Genomic DNA, 17,512 nt, shown 5'->3' on the forward strand with positions numbered 1-17,512 from the left:
AAAAACGTGATATGATAAACTTTTTGACCGCTACATACTTTGGCACAACGGTTCTGGGTTTGACCAGGAGCCATTTGGAAAACACGTTAGTTCACTGTCGCCTTTCATTCTGTATCCATCTGCGCAACTGAACGTCACAGTCGTCCCAAAAATCGTTCTGTTAGATGAAGTGAATCCATTCGACGGCGTTGATAAATAACGGCAATGAATAGCTAAAATAAACCAAAACTTTGCAAAGTACAGGAACGATTTCTTTGCTACGCATTACCGTTACACCAAGGCTCGTCGCCCGACCAACTTCCATTAGGAAAGCAAGTAAGCTCTTGCAAACCGTTAAGTTGAAATCCTACGTCACAGTTGAATTCGACTTGTGTTCCAAACACCGTGTCGTTTGTCGAACTGCTCCCATTTGAAGGTACTCTAAGTTTCATGCAATAAACGGCTAGAAAAGAAGTTAGTGATAACAGACTGTATAAAACAAGCTCTTGCAACGTACCACTGCAGTGCGGTTTGCTGTTAGACCAAGTGCCATTCGAAGTACAATTGAGGCAAGTATCCCCAATGAGATCATATCCCTCGCTACAGGTAAAGCAGACGTTCGTTCTGAACTCAGTTCTATTGCTTGAAATTGTCCCGTTGTTCGGAGAAGAAAGCTCAGGACAACGAACAACTAATAAAAACAGAAATGCAGCCATAAACTTCGGGACTGCTTCCTCGATATACTTGCGCATGAAGGCTCGGAGTTGGACCAGGTGCCATTTGGAAAACACGTCAATTCACTATGACCTTTAAGCCTGTATCCATCTGCGCAACTAAACGTCACTTTCGTTCCAAAAATCGTTTTGTTAGACCAAAGGAATCCATTGGCCGGCGTTGATAAATAGCGGCAGTGAATAGCTAATAAAAACAAGCTTCCAGATAAAAGAGGAAAACGTATTCTATTACTAAACATTACCGTTACACCGAGGCTCGTCGCCCGACCAACTTCCATTAGGAAAGCAGGTGAGCTCTCGCGAACCATTAAGCTGAAATCCGATGTCGCAGGTAAAATTGACTCGTGTTCCGAACACAGTTTCACGACTCGAGACGCTTCCATTGGACGGAATTATTAGTTCATCGCAATGAACAGCTACAAATTCTCTGTATAATCTCTGTAAGAAGTCATCGGTATGAAACAGTACCTTGGCATGTTGGCACTGGCTCCGACCACTCTGCGTTTGCGCGGCAGGTGACGTTGTTGGCTCCCTGTATGTAGTACCCAACGTCGCATTTGAACTCAACAAAAGATCGAAAAACAGTAGCATTAGACAATTTCTTCCCGTTGACAGGGATGACCAGCCAGGGGCAATTAACGACTAAACAAAATCACACAAAATTTATCATTTTTTAGCGATTCTCAAATTTTAGGCTTTACTTGAACAAGACGGTATCTCAACTGACCAAGAGCCATTAGACAAGCAAGAAAACCGGCTCAAGCCAGATTCCACTATGTGACCTTCATCGCAAAGAATTTCGACTATTGCATCGCGCTCAGTTTCGTTCGTAGACGGACGGCCGTTTTCTATATCCAACTCCGGACAGCTTAACTCTGCATAGAAACAAAAGTTCACTAAGAATAAAAAGCTAGAGGCGGAGCAGTGTCTTACCCTCGCACGTTGGTTCATCGGCTGACCAGGTGCCGTTAGCTAGACACGTTACATTGCTTGAACCAGAAATGACGTAACCTTCGTTGCAATCAAAAGAAACGACGGTGCCGGAAAGTCGACGATTGCTTGCCGATATGGATCCAAACAGAGGACTGTTTAGCACAGGACACACACCAACTACAAGAATATGACAATCGCCTAAGTGTCTACAGCAGCATAGAAAATAGCTTACGGCATCGTGGCTCGTGATCGGACCACGTCCCGTTTCTCCGGCAGGTTAACTCCGCTTCTCCACTCAGCACAAACCCAGCAGAGCACTCAAAATGAGCGATCGCGAAAGTCGTTATGTCACTGCCAAATACAGAAACAGTTGAAGGCAAAGCGAGAATGCCAAAATCCGGTTGCCTCAGTGAACCACAGTCGACAACTAGAGAGAGCCTCGTGTAGCAAACTTTATAAAATAACTAGAAATGCACTTACACAACAACGACAAATCTTCGCAGGTTCCACTCGCTCCCCCAATGGAACTACGCCAAACGATTGCATCCTTTCCGCCACAGTACGACGATTGATTAAGTCCAGCAACTTCCACGGCATCACGACTGTCGTACCCAAATGCTTCATGTCTCACCCAGATTGAGCTTGTCTGGCCGCGCTGTGTCTCCAAACACGACCGTCCGTCCAAAGACGTGCTCGCAGTCGCGCCGTAATTAAATGAATCACCTTCCAGAATGATCAAGGCTCCGGGAAGCGGCTCTTCAACGCCATTGTGCAAGTGTGAAACGGTTGTCGAAATACACGCCGTTTCCGTCCAAGTATGGTCGCAGTTCCACCAGCCGAGGCGATCAATAGTCGTTGTCCAAACGAGCTGCTCGTTGACAAGAGACGAAACGAGTCCTTCTCCGTTTTCCTTCCAAAGAGCGTCGCTATCGCTGTAAAACCAGGCGGAAATTCTGTCTCCCTCGCTCACTTTTGCCCTCTCGTCAATTCCAAGCCGAAGTTGGGCTGGCCTATTCAATCCTACTGTCGTTCGTGCTTCTCTTTCTCGAATGTCAATTTCCAGCAAAGAGAAGCTGTCTAAGTTGACTCGCTGAGCGACGGAGTTGTTCAGAGCAAATAATTGCGGAATCAACGAAAGACTTTCAAATGGATTGATCACATGTAGGCTGATCTCAATTTCGGTCCCCGACGAAACGTTCAACGAGTTCTCTTCAAAGTTGACCCAAGCAGGCAAATCGTCATTCTCAGAAGAAACATTAAACGAAGACGAAGAATTATATGTGAATCGATTCAAATACTGACGACGACGAAGTCGAACAGATAGACTATAGCCTATAGAGAGAAATGTCATCACAGATAAACAATTTTTAAAAACAGCATCAGTACCTTCGGAAGAATAGGCTGCAAATGTTTTTGTTACAGTCGAATAGCCGATGTCTTTGACTACGATTAGAAGGGGTGTTCTAGCTGGAACAGTCAGTGGAATCCATTTGAGTGATAAGTTGAACTGTCCTCGACTAAAAAAAGCCACTTCATCAGTCGTTATAGCAACAACGGACGCTGTCGCCGTCGTCAGAAGAGAAGAACTGTTCACATCAAAAGGAACAACGGAAATATTGGTAAGGTCTGAAGAAATAAGAACGTCTATTATAATTAATCTAAAAAGTCTATTTGCATGCTTACATCTGCAGACAGGAACAAAACCGCTCCAATTCCCACTTGATTCGCAAACAATTGATAACGACCCAACGACGCCGAGTCCTTCGTGGCACGCAAATTGAACTATGGTGCCAAACGCTGTGTCATTCCTGGACTTGGTCCCATTTACAGGAGCTGGTAGCCAGGGGCAATGAACCACTGTCGGACAAAAAATACACACATCAGTTTCGCAACAAATTTGTTGGTATAGGCTTACCTCTTTCACACAAAATCCCCGTAAATCTCTCAGGACAGACACAGTGATAGGAAGCTATTCCGTCAGCACACGACCCGTTGTTGTAACACGGTTGACTATCGCATTCGTTTATATCTGACCATTGCCATGTGAGATGAGTGCATTAAATTTCGCGAATACCAATTACTTGTTTCGCATCGAAGTCCTTCAAAGCCATCACTGCAATTGCAAGAAAACCCCAAAAATTTGTCTGCGCACAGTCCTCCATTGAAGCAAGGGTCAGAGTCGCATTCGTTTATCTCTACAGTAACAGCAATTCCCGATAGTCTTATAAAAAAACTGACATTCCTAGCTTACCGTCCGCACAAGTCTTTCCTTCGTATCCTGGTATACAATTGCACGTGAAGTCTCCGCGTCCATCGTGGCACGTTCCGTTATTAACACACGGATTCGACGCGCATTCGTCTACCTCTAACAAGTGAAATGATTTGAAAATAAAGCAATGTATGTGCAAATGCAGTTTTCTAACCGCTTTCACAGTGCACTCCGTGAAATCCGGTAGGGCAGACGCACGAAAATTCGCCTACTCTGTCTCGACATTCTGCTCCATTTAGACAAGGAGCTGACTCACAATCGTCAATTGCTTAATTGAAAATGAAGTTTAAATAATGTAAAACGTATTTTCTTGCCAAACCTGTGCAAGTGTCGTTGATGACCTCTGTGCCAAAAGGACACGAACAGTTGAATCCGCCAGGAAAGTTCGCACAAAGTTCGCCGTCATAACGGCAAGCGGTCGAATTCAGGCATTCATTTATGTCTAGAATACATCAAGCGTTCTTTTGAGAAAATATACTGTTTGAAAGAATGTAACTACACACCTTCGCACGTTGACAAGCCAACCAAGTTAAATCCACTTCGGCAATCGCAGCTATAACTGCCATCGACATTAGTGCACAACTGCTGACAGTTGTCGATATTCAGTGTGCATTCGTTGATATCTGAATTACACACGCAATAAGTAGGAATTTGTTTAGAGATTATTCACAAACCTGAACACGTTTCATTGTTTGAGTCGAGTGCATAGCCTGGCCAACAAGCGCAATGTTCGGCGCCTGACGTCGTGTTCTTGACACAAACTTGCTCGCAAGGATTGCTTCCCGAGCAATTGAGAGTGGCTGAAATCCAGTATGGTTCAATAGTATAGGTAAGCAGTCATAAACACTTACGACGACAAGTGACGTTGTTTGACTCTATTTCGAAACCTGGATTGCACTGACATTCGAAAGAACCGTCCGTATTCAGACAGACTTGATGGCAAACCGCTGCTGAATGGGCGCACTCGTCGACGTCTGCACACATAGAAATCGACGTAATTACTGTTTAACCTCACGCATCTATAAAGTCTGTACCTGAGCAAGTGCGGCCGTCGGAATTCAATCGAAACCCGCTGCGGCACTCGCAATGAAAAAATGGAGTATCATCAACGCAAATTTGACTGCAATTCGACGAGTTAGACTCACACTCGTTTATATCTGCAAAACAGGGTAATCATTGACTACTAAAACATCATTTTCACTGCTACTATTGGAGAGTGACCTTCGCATTTTCCTTCAAATAGTTCTGTGCCAAGAGGGCAATCACTGCAATTGGCACCGATTCCTGGAGCAGGTACGTCTGTGCAATTGGTACCCTCGGGACAGCCTGCATCTACGCAGCCGTCCTCATCAATGTCACACAATGAACCTTCCCAGCCTGAAGAAGAACCCATCGGCGTTGCAATGATAACTGACGGAACTTCTTACATACCTGGTCCGCAGTCGCAGTCATCTAGTACGAACTTTGTCTCGCCACCGTCGCTTTCACTATCCCTACATGAAGCTCCTTTGGAAAGAGCACAAGCGCAGAGCCTGGTCAGCGGTTCAAGCTGACTTTCGGCACCGTTTGAATCGTTAGCCACAAGAACGAAATTGACTGGACCAATCGATGATGGTGTCCATGTTAAATGATAAAGACCGTCACCAATTTCACTGAGGCTATAGTCAGCTTCCGAAGGCGTCGACCCTTCGACCCTAACCGAATACGAATCATTGTCAAAAACAGAAAAGTTGTATATCGACGCCACTCCAAGAGTGGCCCGTAACGTGTCACTGCCTGTCATCTCAGGCGGCCGATTATCTAAAAACATTGATTAGGGTCAACACCGCAAAATGGAAGACGTTGCTTTACTCATGGATGCAGTAGCCGCTGCAACGTCCTGGGCCGATTGGAGCGTTCCAAGTGCAATAGAAGGATCATTGGTTTCAAGAAGATCAAAGAGACACGAAGGATCGTCGTTGCACAGCTCTCGCTGTTGCTCCGTAGCTCGCTCCAGTAGCTCGTCTGCAAAAATTGGCACGTGATCAGGAAACGAGAACGTTGAAATGCTCTCGCCCGGTTTGTAATAAAAGAGGGACTCTTTTTGGGACACTTGCCCTGATAAAAAAGAAAAAGAGTAATAAGAAAGACGAAGTCAAGGTGGCGACCACTCACAAGTTTGCCCAAACTGATTATGAATATCTCGATCCGTGGAATTGATCGATATTTCTATTCCGGAACGACTGACAAAATCGTTGGTCACGTTGTCGTCCCATCTCCCTATAAGACCCCTCGTCAATCCTTTCAACTGTTCCGGTGCTGACATAACAAAAGTGAGCAATCCGCTTTGCGTCTGAACCTCCAACGAAGTTCCAGATGAAAACGAAAGTTCGACGGTACCGTTCACTTTGCGCGAGAGCACGACATTGCGAAGAGGAAGAATTCCTTCGTTGACGACCAAATTGAAAACTTCCGAAGATATCTCACGCCAAGCCTCTCCAAAAGTCGAACGACTATTCGTCAACGAATCATTAGCAGCCGAATAGCAACAAGCCCAAATTCGAAGTGAACTGTTGTTGGCCAACTCAACTTGAACGACGGTCGAATCGAGAGACGATGTAGTATAATTGTCCGACGAAACAAAGGCGCCTGCAACAAAAGCGGAAAACGACGTTGCTGTTGACCCGTTCACTAACTGAGTTCGTCCTTGGAACACGAAGCTGTCATTGACGGATTTGAAGATCATGTACTCGCCGAGGCCGTTGAACGTGTAGTCGCGACCGTCGAGCGTTTTGACGTGCGGATCGCCGCGACCGATAGTGAAAAAAGGAGGCAGAAAATTAAAGCAGCCAATGGAAGGACGTCGTTCAAAGTAGAGATGACAAAAGCTTGAGTCAACACAGCAATGTTGAAAGGGTACAATGTCAGACCTCCAGTGTTCTAGTCCGTTTATCCACGGATGATAACGATGAGCGGCGCCGCCCGAAGGAGGACCTAGGAGCAACGAGCCGCCCGAGAGTCCAAAGAAGAAAAACGTCTGCGCGTAGCAGCACTTCGTCTGATCGCCTAGCCATCCAGGAAATATCGCCACAAAACAGATTGACGTCGGGGTCCAAGAGTGAAACGAATAGAAACCAGAAAGAAATGCTTGATTAAACGTGCACGGACAGGGAGTGGAGAATAGGGTCCACCACGGAAAAAATCCTTCGATCAAAGTATCGTTTCTGTACCACTGTAAGCACAGCGTTTGCGCTATGCACGGATTGCGAGACGTTGAGAGCCGAGCGAGATAACGACCTCGTCTGTCGACGTTTGACGTATGAGAAAAGTCCGAAACGAAGACAATAGAATCGCTGCCAGCGAGGAAGTGATTGTGGATAAGGCGGGAGTCGTCCGTCATGTACCCGACTACACCAGATCGGTAGCGACCAGACCATTCTAGACCGCCAGGAGGATAATTGAAGAGACCGTACGAGTGGAATTCGTTTGTGGCAATGACGACTTGAAAGGTATTGCGCTAGAAAGAGCGAAGGTTCCATTGAAATACATTGCGTAAACGATTCCTCGACTTACCCTTATTATTTCCGAGCTTCGAAAGTAGAAAGACCCATCTGGGTAGTTGGGAACGTCGACCCAAGTAACAACGAGAATCCACGTTGGTCGAAAATCAGACCTTAAGAAGTCGCTCAGCTCAGTGGCAGCTCGTTCAATAAACGGCGAAGAAGGGTCGTCATAAACGTGATAGAAAATGTCGCCGTCACGACGAATGTCGACGTCGCCCCAAAATGGGGCGACAATTGAAGCAAATGTATCACCTGGAAAGACGCGAGGAGCGAAATTGGTGAAGGGATGATCAAACGACACCAGCCCATTGGTAGAGATCTGAAAAAAAATAGAACGTATTTGTACTGTACAAAGCAAAAGCATTCAACACCCTCATTACGTAAGCCGAGTGGTGCTTTCGTTGGCCAAAGGGAAAGCAGTTGGGAAGAGAAATAGGTTCTGACGCGCCGTCATCATAGCGTGGCATGGATCGATCGTCTCGACTAAGGCCATGCGGGTACAAGGGACCGGCATCTGCAAAGTAAAAAATGCCAGAAGAAAAAAAAGGAGATGCTATAAATACCTTTTTCGCAAAGAGAGCCAAAATAGTATGCTGTGCACGTGCAAGAAAAACTTCCTGGCAAATTCGAACACGTTCCGCCATTTCGACACCGTGACGGAATAGTGTTGCATTCGTTTATGTCTTTGAATGCATGGATGTGAAGAAATTAAAAAGAATGGTTGTAGATGCACTTACCATGGCACGAGGGCAAACTTGCGTTCCAACTTCTGTCCGTATTGCACGTTAGCGTCTGTTCGCCGACGAGTTGATAGCCGTCATTGCAAGAGTAGTCAACAACTGTTCCAAATGAACGTAAGCTCGTTGATCGATCCCCATTTTCAACAAGTCCCAAATCCGGACACTTATTTCCTACAATGGAATAGCTGAAGGAAAAGAACAATAAAGCAGAAAATTTCTCTACCTTGGCAAACAACACCGGCATCTTCATAATGAAAACAGTCGTGAATGCCCCAACCGTTCGATCTGCACTGATAGAGACTCTCCTCCGTTCCGCTGCAGCCGACGCTGTCAAGCCAAATTGGTCCGCTTCCTCTGTCGAACCGAGCACAGCACGTACGCTCGACGGCGTTTCCCAAGCCCAATTGGCGACAGACCACGTTGGCGTCGTTCAAGTCCCAATAATCATCGCACACTGTTCCCCAAACGCCGTTCACGTTCACCTCCACACGACCTTCATCAGAATCAGCGCCTCCAGCAAGTCTGATCTCGGGAAGAGAGCCTACATGACAAAATAGCTTGGAGTTGATAACAACTCTCAATACGTCACTACAAAATTGATAAAGAAATGGATCGATTTCTCAGAGGAAAAGACTAATTAGGTGACTGTAATCTACATGATTTCTAGACCAACGTGCTGATAAATCGCCGTACAAATGTAAGGCAACTAACTGAGACTTCTCACACTCAGATACACCGTAGGTACTGTAGTGACTTACTGAAACAAGAGACTCCGGCATCTTCGCGATGACCACAATTGTGCTCGCCCCATCCTGGATGAGAACATTGATCAAGACGAGTTTCGGATCCCCAACAACCGACGTCGTCAAGCCAAATTTTTCCAAAACCTCGACCGAAGTAGGCGCGCGATCGCTGTGCAATAGCAGTTGTGCTAAATAGCTGACGACAGACGACGTCTGCGTCATGGATCGACCAGAAGTCGTCACACACTGTTCCCCACTCTCCCTCGTAGTAAATCTCGACGCGACCCTCATACTCCGAAGTGCCGCCGACAAGACGAAGTACTGAAAAACAAAGTCAAATAGTCACATTCCTAAGGAATTAGGTCCAACCTCCGTTCGGCAGACGACATTCAGGTTCTACGCCGGTCCACCTTCCGTTTGAGGTGCAAGCCAATGAGGATGTCCCAAATACGTTGTATCCGGAATTACATGAAAAAACAACATCTGTCCCAAATCCAGTGGCGTTAGTTGACGCCTGTCCGTTTTCAACGGCTTCAAGTGGCCGACAGTGAATTCCTTGACGAAGGTAAATATAGGTTCAATTTATTAAAATTAAGAAAATGAAGGTTACTTTCGCAGTTTGGAATAGAATTTGACCACTCGCCGTCTTCGTCGCAGTGTAGAATGCTAACTGCTTCCAAAATAAATCCCGGAGTGCAACTAAAGCGTGCCAATGTCCCAACAGTGCGAAGCCCAGTTGACAAAGACAAAGGTTCAACAGCCGGAAGAACAGGGCAAAGAATAACTGCACATAAAGAAAATATCCTAATAAGAAGAACTAATAATAATGATGCCTTTACGAGTCTCGCAAACGGCGCCAGTGTAACGGCGTGTGCATACGCACGTATAGTCATCGATGCCATCAATACACGTTCCTTCGTTTTGACAAGGAGCAGAAGAACATTCGTCGATATCTAGTAAACCACAATATACATAAATCTAAAGACGTTCCCACATCTAAAACAAACTCGTCTCGCAAATATTTCCGGTATAGCCAGACACACAGCGACAGACAAACGCGTTGATTTGATCAACACAGGTTCCGCTATTCTGGCACGGCATAGATGCACATTCGTCAATATCTGAATAGATAATTCACTAAAAGTTCTTCTAAGTGCCAAATAACAAAAGAGCTTACCTGTTTCGCAAAGGTAACCTGTGTAGCCGGCCAAGCAGTTGCACGAGTACCCGTTAACACCGTCAATGCACCGCCCGCCATTTTGGCACGGAAATGAAAAGCATTCATTAATATCTAAAACGAAAAATTATGTCATTAAACTTAACCAAATGTGAAACTTACTGGTCTCGCAGTAGACTTCTGTAAATCCGAGTGCACAAAGACACCTGAACGAGTTGATGTCATCAACGCAGGTTCCACCATTTTGACAGGGCAAAGAATAGCATTCATTTACATCTTTTTCCAAACAACGCGAAGAATCAGCCGATTAACCGTTAGAGATTGTAACTAACCTGTCTCGCATACATCTCCGCTGTATCCATCCACACAATTGCACGTGTACCCGGAAATGCTATCAACACAAGTCCCGCCATTTTCACAAGGCGACGATTCGCATTCGTCGACGTCTAGAAAAATCCAGTTTTACAGAGGATAGGAAAATATCATGCACTCTCACCCGTCTCACAAACGTCTCCGGAATACCCTCTCGGGCAAACACAGGTAAAGAAGTTGATCCCATCAATGCACGTTCCGCCATTTTGGCAAGGATCAGAAGCACACTCGCCAATATCTAATCAAAATCAAGATGCTTCAAATGAAGAACATACATAAACATAAAGCCCACTCGTTTCGCAGTTATCACCGGTATGACCGGGAATGCATTCGCACGTATATTCGGCGATCCCGTCAGTACAGTTGCCTCCATTTTGACATGGAATCGACACGCATTCATCGATATCTAATAGACAGCACGCCACCATGATAACTCCAAAAAAGGTAAGTAAAATGACACTTACTTGTCTGGCAGTCTCCTCCAGTATAGCCAGCCATGCACTGACACGTGTACTCATTCACTCCATCGACACATGTTCCTCCGTTGTTACAAGGCAAAGACGTACATTCATTGACATCTGTGCTCAAGAAAACGTTATTCCAATAAACCATACACGACCTCTCCAAACTAACTTGTATGACATGTGTCGCCGGTATATCCGGCTGTGCAGACGCACGTGAAGCGGTCAACGTTATCAATACACATTCCGCTATTCTGACAAGGAGCAGACGCACATTCGTCAATGTCTGTACCAAAAAAATATTCAAATCTTGAACTAATTCAATGAAAAGCCTTACTGGTCTCGCAGACACCTCCGGTAAATCCACTTCGGCAATTGCACGTGAATTGGTTGATTTCGTCTATGCACGTTCCGAAGTTTAGGCAGGGCATCGATGCGCATTCGTCAATATCTTATTTAAAGCAAGTTGCATCGTTCAGAATAAAACAACCACCAAAGATCTATACAGCTCACTTCTTTCGCACAGATCTCCGGCGTATCCTGCCATGCAGATGCAATTGTAGCCGTCAATGTCATCGACACACGATCCATGATTCAGACACGGTGACGACACGCATTCGTCAAGATCTGCAAATCGTGAAAAGAGGATAAAAGTTAAGATTTCTCTATCAGAAATTATCACTCGTTTCGCAGACGTCTCCAGAGAATCCGTTTGCGCAAATGCACGTGAATCGATTGATTTCGTCTATACACGTTCCGTTATTCTGACACGGAACGGACACACATTCGCCAATATCTGCGTTACATCGATTCCAAGTCCGCGCTAAAACAGACCAAAAAGCTCACCTATATCGCAAATACTTCCGGTATGACCAGGAACGCAGTCACACGTAAATTCGTTGATGCCATCAATGCAAGTGCCTCCATTTTGACAGGAAACAGAAGCGCATTCGTCAATGTCTACAAATGCAAATGTCACTACAGGTACAATTTTGATTGAGAATCTAACTCGTCTCGCAAACGTCTCCAGTATACCCTCCCATGCACACGCACGTGAAGGCGTTAATTTCATCAATGCACGTTCCGAGATTTTGACAAGGATCAGAAGCGCACTCATCAACATCTAAAACAGACATGACGATAAGGCAACCGAATAAAGAGAAAAAAGAAGCCAACTCGTTTCGCAGTTAACACCGGTATGACCGGGAATGCAGTCGCATGTATACCCGGCTATCCCATCAGTACAGATGCCACCATTCTGACAAGGAATAGACAAGCATTCATCAATGTCTACAACACAAACGCACAATCATTACAACCCAAGATTGGAAGAAACGATCGCTCACTAGTCTCGCAAACGTCTCCGGTGAAGCCAAACGAGCACCGACACGTGTACCCATCCAGTCCATCGACACACGTTCCATTATTGTCGCAAGGAAACGATGCACAATCGTCAATGTCTAAAAAGAAATCAAAAATTGACTTACGAAAAACAAAACTAATAAACAAAACACATACTCGTTTCGCAAGCCTCTCCAGTGTACCCTCTAATGCAACTGCACGTGAACGCGTTGATTTCGTCTACGCACGTCCCGCCATTCCGGCATGGAGCGGAGACACACTCACCAATATCTAAAAGAAAGTATTAAGACAAGCCAAACAAACAAAGGCAAATATTAGCAAACTCGTTTCGCAGTTGTCACCGGTATGGCCGGGAATGCAGTTGCACGTATAACCGGCGATCCCATCAAAACAGTTGCCGCCATTCTGGCATGGAAAGGACTGGCATTCGTCAATGTCTGGAGCACAAATACACGCCTATAGAATCTACATATATAAGTAAACTCAGTCTCACTGGTCTCGCATTCGTCTCCGGTGTAGCCAGCTAAGCAACCACACGTGTACTCGTTTACTCCGTCGCTGCAATTTCCACCATTCTGACAAGGCGAAGAGGCACATTCGTCCACATCTGATAGACATTAACAAGAAATATAAAAGAAAGCACAAAATCTCCGAAATAAGAACTAGCTCATACTCGTCTCGCATTGGTCTCCGGTGTAGCCAGCCTTGCATTGACACGCGTACCCTACGGTGAAACCCGAAGAGGAACTCGTCCATTCGGCATTCAAATCAATGCACGTTCCTCCGTTCTTGCACGGAGAAGAGGCACATTCGTCAATGTCTGCAAGTGAAAAAAATTAAGTCAAACGCATTAACACAGTGACAAATATAAAACTCGCTTGTCTCGCATAGCACTCCAGTGAAGCCATGAAGGCACCGACATGTAAAGGAATCAATTCCATCAACGCATCTTCCGCTGTTGCTGCAAGGCGAAGATGCACAATCGTCAATGTCTAAACAAAATAAAAATTATTATTCCAAGTCTCTACTAAACAATACTCTAAAATCTCTTACTCGTCTCGCATTTGTCTCCGGTGTAACCAGATGTGCACTGACACGCGTACATGTTAATTCCATCGACGCAGCTTCCGTTGTTTTCGCAAGGAAGCGATCCACAATCGTCAATGTCTAGAAAAAAATTAAGAAGAAAGACATCAAAATTGACTAAGCATAAGAAAAACTAATAAACAAAATACATACTCGTTTCGCAAGTAACTCCAGTGTATCCGCTAATGCAAATGCACGTGAACGCGTTGATTTCGTCAATGCAAATCCCACCATTATGACAAGGATCAGAGGCACACTCACCAATATCTAAAAAAGATGTAACAACAAGTCTGTCGAGCAGACAGAAACAACAGAGCAAACTTGTTTCGCAGTTGTCACCGGTATGACCGGGAATACAGTCACACGTATAACTGACAACCCCATCAGTACAGTTGCCGCCATTCTGACATGGAATGGACTCGCATTCATCAATGTCTAGAAGACAAAACACACATCCATCCATAAAATGCACACATACAACTGAAACCATTCTTACTAGTCTCGCATTCGTCTCCGGTGTAACCAGCTACGCATTGACACCTGTACTCGTTAACTCCGTCGCTGCAATTTCCGCCGTTCTGACAAGGCGAACAGGCACATTCGTCGACATCTGAAAGATAACAACACATAAAAACGCGCAAAGACTACGAAACAAGAATCGCTACTTGTTCCACATTGATCTCCCGTGAAGCCAGGCATGCATTGACAGGTAAAATAGTCTATTCCATCAATGCACGTTCCACCATTTTTGCAAGAAAACAATGCGCATTCGTCGATATCTAAATAAAAGTACTATCGTTAAAGAGCCCAATTTAAGAACCCAACGATTACTCGTCTCGCATTGGTGTCCTGTATAGCCAGCCATGCACAGACACGTGTGCCCGTCGAATCCATCAATACACGTCCCGTTATTCCGACAAGGCGCAGACAAACATTCGTTGATATCTAAGTAAGAAAAATTGACAAAAAAGATTTTTGAATTAAAACAATCTGACTCGTCTCGCAAACAGCTCCGGTGAATGCGCTTGCACAATTGCACGTAAATCGGTTGATATCGTCAACGCACGTTCCGTTGTTAAGGCAGGGCATAGAAGCGCATTCGTTTATGTCTGTTTAATAATTTTGCCAATTTCGAGCCCAATTAATAACTAGAGATTCTTGTACTAACTCGTCTCGCATGAATCTCCAGTGTATCCGTCCGTGCAGAAGCACGTGTAGCCGTCAATGCTATCGACACATGTTCCCAGATTGTGACAAGGAATAGAGACGCACTCGTCAATATCTGTAGTCAAATTAAAATTTAAGCTCTGCTTGAGTCAAAAACCTCACTCGTTTCACAGACGAGACCAGAAAATCCGCTTGCGCAAATGCACGTGAATCGGTTGATTTCGTCTACACACGTTCCGTTATTCTGGCACGGAACGGAGGAACATTCGCCAATATCTAAACATCGATGACAATTCTGTGCTAAAACAAAGCAAGAGTTTACCTGTTTCGCAAAGAACTCCGGTATGACCAGAAACGCAGTCACACGTAAATCCGTTAATGCCATCAATGCAGGTGCCATCATTTTGACAAGGAACAAGATCGCATTCGTCAATGTCTACAACACAAACGCACGACCATTACAGTTCAATCAAAATAGATTGAAACTAAACATTTGCTCACTGGTCTCGCATTTGTATCCAGTATAGCCAGCTACGCATCCACATGTGTACTCGTTAATTCCGTCGTTGCAACTTCCGCCGTTTTGACAAGGCGAAGAGGCACATTCATCTATATCTGAAATAAAATGCATAAAAATGTACAAACTACAAAACGAGAATTCATATACTCGTATCGCATTGTTCTCCGGTGTAGCCAGCCATGCATTGACACGCGAACCCTACCGTATAACCGGAAGAAGAACTTGTCCATTCGGCATTCAAATCGATGCACGATCCTCCATTGTTGCATGGCGAAGAGGCGCATTCGTCAATGTCTGCAATTGACAAGAACAAGTCTAACTCATCAATACAGTGTATATTATGAAAACTCACTCGTCTCGCATTGATCTCCGGTGAAGCCAGACATGCACTCACAAGTAAAACGGTCTATTTCATCAATGCACGCTCCGCCATTAGTGCAAGGCGAAGATGCACATTCGTTAATGTCTAAAACAAGAACAAAAATATTCGGCATTCAGTAAAAGCTAGTAAAACATTTCTCTAAAAAAATTCTTACTCGTTTCGCATTGATCTCCGGTGTAGCCAGATGTGCAATTGCACATGTACTCGTAAACTCCATCGACACACGCTCCGCCGTTCTCGCAAGGTGAAGACTCGCATTCGTCAATGTCTATGAAATGAAAATGTCACTTCACGTTCACATTCTCCCTATTGACAATCTAACTCGTATCGCAAACGTCTCCAGTATACCCTCCCATGCACATGCACGTGAAGGCGTTGATTTCGTCAATGCACGTTCCGCCATTCTGGCAAGGATCGGAGGCACACTCGCCAATATCTAATAGGGGACAGTATGATAAGTCCAACGTACAGACAGAAAAGAAACGGGACAAACTCGTTTCGCAGTTATCACCGGTATGACCCGGAATGCAGTAACATGTATAACTGACGATCCCATCAGTACAGTTGCCGCCATTCTGGCATGGTAAAGACTCGCATTCATCAATGTCTAGAGGAAAAGCAAGACTATATAATCTAAATAAAATAGAAAAATTACTCACTGGTCTCGCATTCTTCTCCGGTGTAGCCAGCTACGCATCGACACGCGTACTGGTTAATTCCGTCGCTGCAATTTCCGCCGTTCTGACAAGGCCAAGAAGCACACTCGTCGATGTCTGATAGAGAAGAAAAACGCATAAAAATTCACGAGCTACGAAACGAGAATTCTCACTCGTCTCGCATTTGTCTCCGGTGTAGCCAGCCATGCATTGACACGCGTACCCTACAGTGAAACCCGAAGAAGAACTCGTCCATTCGGCATTCAAATCGATGCACGATCCTCCGTTTTTGCATGGAGAAGAGGCACATTCATCAATGTCTGAAAGTGACAAGAACAAGTCAAACTCATTAAGACAATGTCAAATGTAAAACTCGCTTGTCTCGCAGTGATCTCCGGTGAATCCAGGCATGCACTGACAACTAAAATCGTCTATTTCATCTACGCACGTTCCGCCGTTGTTGCAAGGAAACGATGTGCATTCATCGATATCTGCATACAAAGCGACATCTTTACAGAACGCCTACTGTCAAATAAGCACAACGATTACTCGTCTCGCATTGGTCTCCTGTGTAGCCAGATGTGCAATTGCAAGTGTAAATGTCAACTCCATCGACACACGTTCCACTATTTTGGCAAGGCTCGGACAAACATTCGTCGATATCTAAAATAGAGAATGAAATAAAACTACACCTTATAACAAATATCGCTAACTTGTTTTGCATTGGTCTCCGGTGTAGCCTTCACTGCACTGACAAGTGAAATAGTCAATTCCATCAATGCACGTTCCGCCATTGGTGCAAGGAAAAGATGCGCATTCGTCAATATCTGATGAAGACGAGACGTCAAGTCAAACTATCGACATACTTCATGACCAACAAATTAACTCTCACTTGTTTCGCAATCGTCTCCGGAGTAGCCTGCCAAACATTGACACGTGTACAAATCAACTCCATCAATGCAATTTCCGCCGTTTCTGCAAGGCGAAGACTCGCATTCGTTGACGTCTAGAAAATATCACGAAATAAGAAATCTTTAACGACTCTATATATAACTATATTTTCTCACTTGTCTCGCATACATCTCCAGTGTATCCGATTATGCAAATGCATGTGAAAGCGTTGATTTCGTCAATGCACGTTCCGCCATTCTGGCAGGGATCAGACGAACATTCACCAATGTCTAGAAATGTCAAAATCATTTTAAAAGCACGCTCCAAGTGACAGAAAATACTTGTTTCGCAATTATCGCCGGTATGGCCGGGAATGCACACGCACGTATATTCGTCAATGCCATCAGAACAGGTCCCTCCGTTTTGGCAAGGATAAGATGCACACTCGTCAATGTCTAAAGAAGAGAAGAAATAATACTAAACAATGCTCTAAAAACT

General features: G+C 44.8%; 1 protein-coding gene across 1 annotated transcript in view; it reads right to left on the reverse strand.

The window, feature by feature from the left end:
• LOC136199956 (uncharacterized) overlaps positions 1-17,512 on the reverse strand; it is a 65,933-nt gene that overhangs the window by 15,290 nt on the left and 33,131 nt on the right. The window contains exons 143-220 of the mRNA XM_065990257.1: positions 17,356-17,469; positions 17,191-17,304; positions 17,016-17,129; positions 16,837-16,950; positions 16,673-16,786; positions 16,501-16,614; positions 16,297-16,443; positions 16,127-16,240; positions 15,961-16,074; positions 15,790-15,903; positions 15,622-15,735; positions 15,438-15,551; positions 15,233-15,379; positions 15,067-15,180; positions 14,888-15,001; positions 14,728-14,841; positions 14,567-14,680; positions 14,394-14,507; positions 14,230-14,343; positions 14,064-14,177; positions 13,895-14,008; positions 13,720-13,833; positions 13,552-13,665; positions 13,366-13,479; positions 13,191-13,304; positions 12,986-13,132; positions 12,806-12,919; positions 12,636-12,749; positions 12,469-12,582; positions 12,297-12,410; positions 12,127-12,240; positions 11,960-12,073; positions 11,797-11,910; positions 11,633-11,746; positions 11,464-11,577; positions 11,288-11,401; positions 11,123-11,236; positions 10,954-11,067; positions 10,782-10,895; positions 10,614-10,727; positions 10,450-10,563; positions 10,280-10,393; positions 10,118-10,231; positions 9,948-10,061; positions 9,780-9,893; positions 9,551-9,724; positions 9,310-9,495; positions 8,956-9,261; positions 8,421-8,738; positions 8,195-8,368; positions 8,021-8,140; positions 7,838-7,971; positions 7,468-7,776; positions 6,070-7,411; positions 5,767-6,012; positions 5,347-5,715; positions 5,137-5,292; positions 4,950-5,072; positions 4,767-4,889; positions 4,590-4,715; positions 4,419-4,538; positions 4,235-4,357; positions 4,070-4,183; positions 3,898-4,011; positions 3,728-3,841; positions 3,562-3,675; positions 3,330-3,503; positions 3,033-3,272; positions 2,127-2,978; positions 1,879-2,073; positions 1,647-1,823; positions 1,415-1,588; positions 1,182-1,355; positions 956-1,129; positions 724-897; positions 497-670; positions 269-442; positions 39-212 (exon numbers count right to left, since the gene is read on the reverse strand). Coding sequence (XP_065846329.1) covers positions 39-212; positions 269-442; positions 497-670; positions 724-897; positions 956-1,129; positions 1,182-1,355; positions 1,415-1,588; positions 1,647-1,823; positions 1,879-2,073; positions 2,127-2,978; positions 3,033-3,272; positions 3,330-3,503; positions 3,562-3,675; positions 3,728-3,841; positions 3,898-4,011; positions 4,070-4,183; positions 4,235-4,357; positions 4,419-4,538; positions 4,590-4,715; positions 4,767-4,889; positions 4,950-5,072; positions 5,137-5,292; positions 5,347-5,715; positions 5,767-6,012; positions 6,070-7,411; positions 7,468-7,776; positions 7,838-7,971; positions 8,021-8,140; positions 8,195-8,368; positions 8,421-8,738; positions 8,956-9,261; positions 9,310-9,495; positions 9,551-9,724; positions 9,780-9,893; positions 9,948-10,061; positions 10,118-10,231; positions 10,280-10,393; positions 10,450-10,563; positions 10,614-10,727; positions 10,782-10,895; positions 10,954-11,067; positions 11,123-11,236; positions 11,288-11,401; positions 11,464-11,577; positions 11,633-11,746; positions 11,797-11,910; positions 11,960-12,073; positions 12,127-12,240; positions 12,297-12,410; positions 12,469-12,582; positions 12,636-12,749; positions 12,806-12,919; positions 12,986-13,132; positions 13,191-13,304; positions 13,366-13,479; positions 13,552-13,665; positions 13,720-13,833; positions 13,895-14,008; positions 14,064-14,177; positions 14,230-14,343; positions 14,394-14,507; positions 14,567-14,680; positions 14,728-14,841; positions 14,888-15,001; positions 15,067-15,180; positions 15,233-15,379; positions 15,438-15,551; positions 15,622-15,735; positions 15,790-15,903; positions 15,961-16,074; positions 16,127-16,240; positions 16,297-16,443; positions 16,501-16,614; positions 16,673-16,786; positions 16,837-16,950; positions 17,016-17,129; positions 17,191-17,304; positions 17,356-17,469 — 12,990 coding nt within the window. The remainder of the gene's footprint in view (positions 1-38; positions 213-268; positions 443-496; positions 671-723; positions 898-955; positions 1,130-1,181; positions 1,356-1,414; positions 1,589-1,646; positions 1,824-1,878; positions 2,074-2,126; positions 2,979-3,032; positions 3,273-3,329; positions 3,504-3,561; positions 3,676-3,727; positions 3,842-3,897; positions 4,012-4,069; positions 4,184-4,234; positions 4,358-4,418; positions 4,539-4,589; positions 4,716-4,766; positions 4,890-4,949; positions 5,073-5,136; positions 5,293-5,346; positions 5,716-5,766; positions 6,013-6,069; positions 7,412-7,467; positions 7,777-7,837; positions 7,972-8,020; positions 8,141-8,194; positions 8,369-8,420; positions 8,739-8,955; positions 9,262-9,309; positions 9,496-9,550; positions 9,725-9,779; positions 9,894-9,947; positions 10,062-10,117; positions 10,232-10,279; positions 10,394-10,449; positions 10,564-10,613; positions 10,728-10,781; positions 10,896-10,953; positions 11,068-11,122; positions 11,237-11,287; positions 11,402-11,463; positions 11,578-11,632; positions 11,747-11,796; positions 11,911-11,959; positions 12,074-12,126; positions 12,241-12,296; positions 12,411-12,468; positions 12,583-12,635; positions 12,750-12,805; positions 12,920-12,985; positions 13,133-13,190; positions 13,305-13,365; positions 13,480-13,551; positions 13,666-13,719; positions 13,834-13,894; positions 14,009-14,063; positions 14,178-14,229; positions 14,344-14,393; positions 14,508-14,566; positions 14,681-14,727; positions 14,842-14,887; positions 15,002-15,066; positions 15,181-15,232; positions 15,380-15,437; positions 15,552-15,621; positions 15,736-15,789; positions 15,904-15,960; positions 16,075-16,126; positions 16,241-16,296; positions 16,444-16,500; positions 16,615-16,672; positions 16,787-16,836; positions 16,951-17,015; positions 17,130-17,190; positions 17,305-17,355; positions 17,470-17,512) is intronic.

The sequence above is a fragment of the Oscarella lobularis genome, chromosome 2 (assembly GCF_947507565.1).
Source record: "Oscarella lobularis chromosome 2, ooOscLobu1.1, whole genome shotgun sequence".
NCBI lineage: Eukaryota > Metazoa > Porifera > Homoscleromorpha > Homosclerophorida > Oscarellidae > Oscarella > Oscarella lobularis.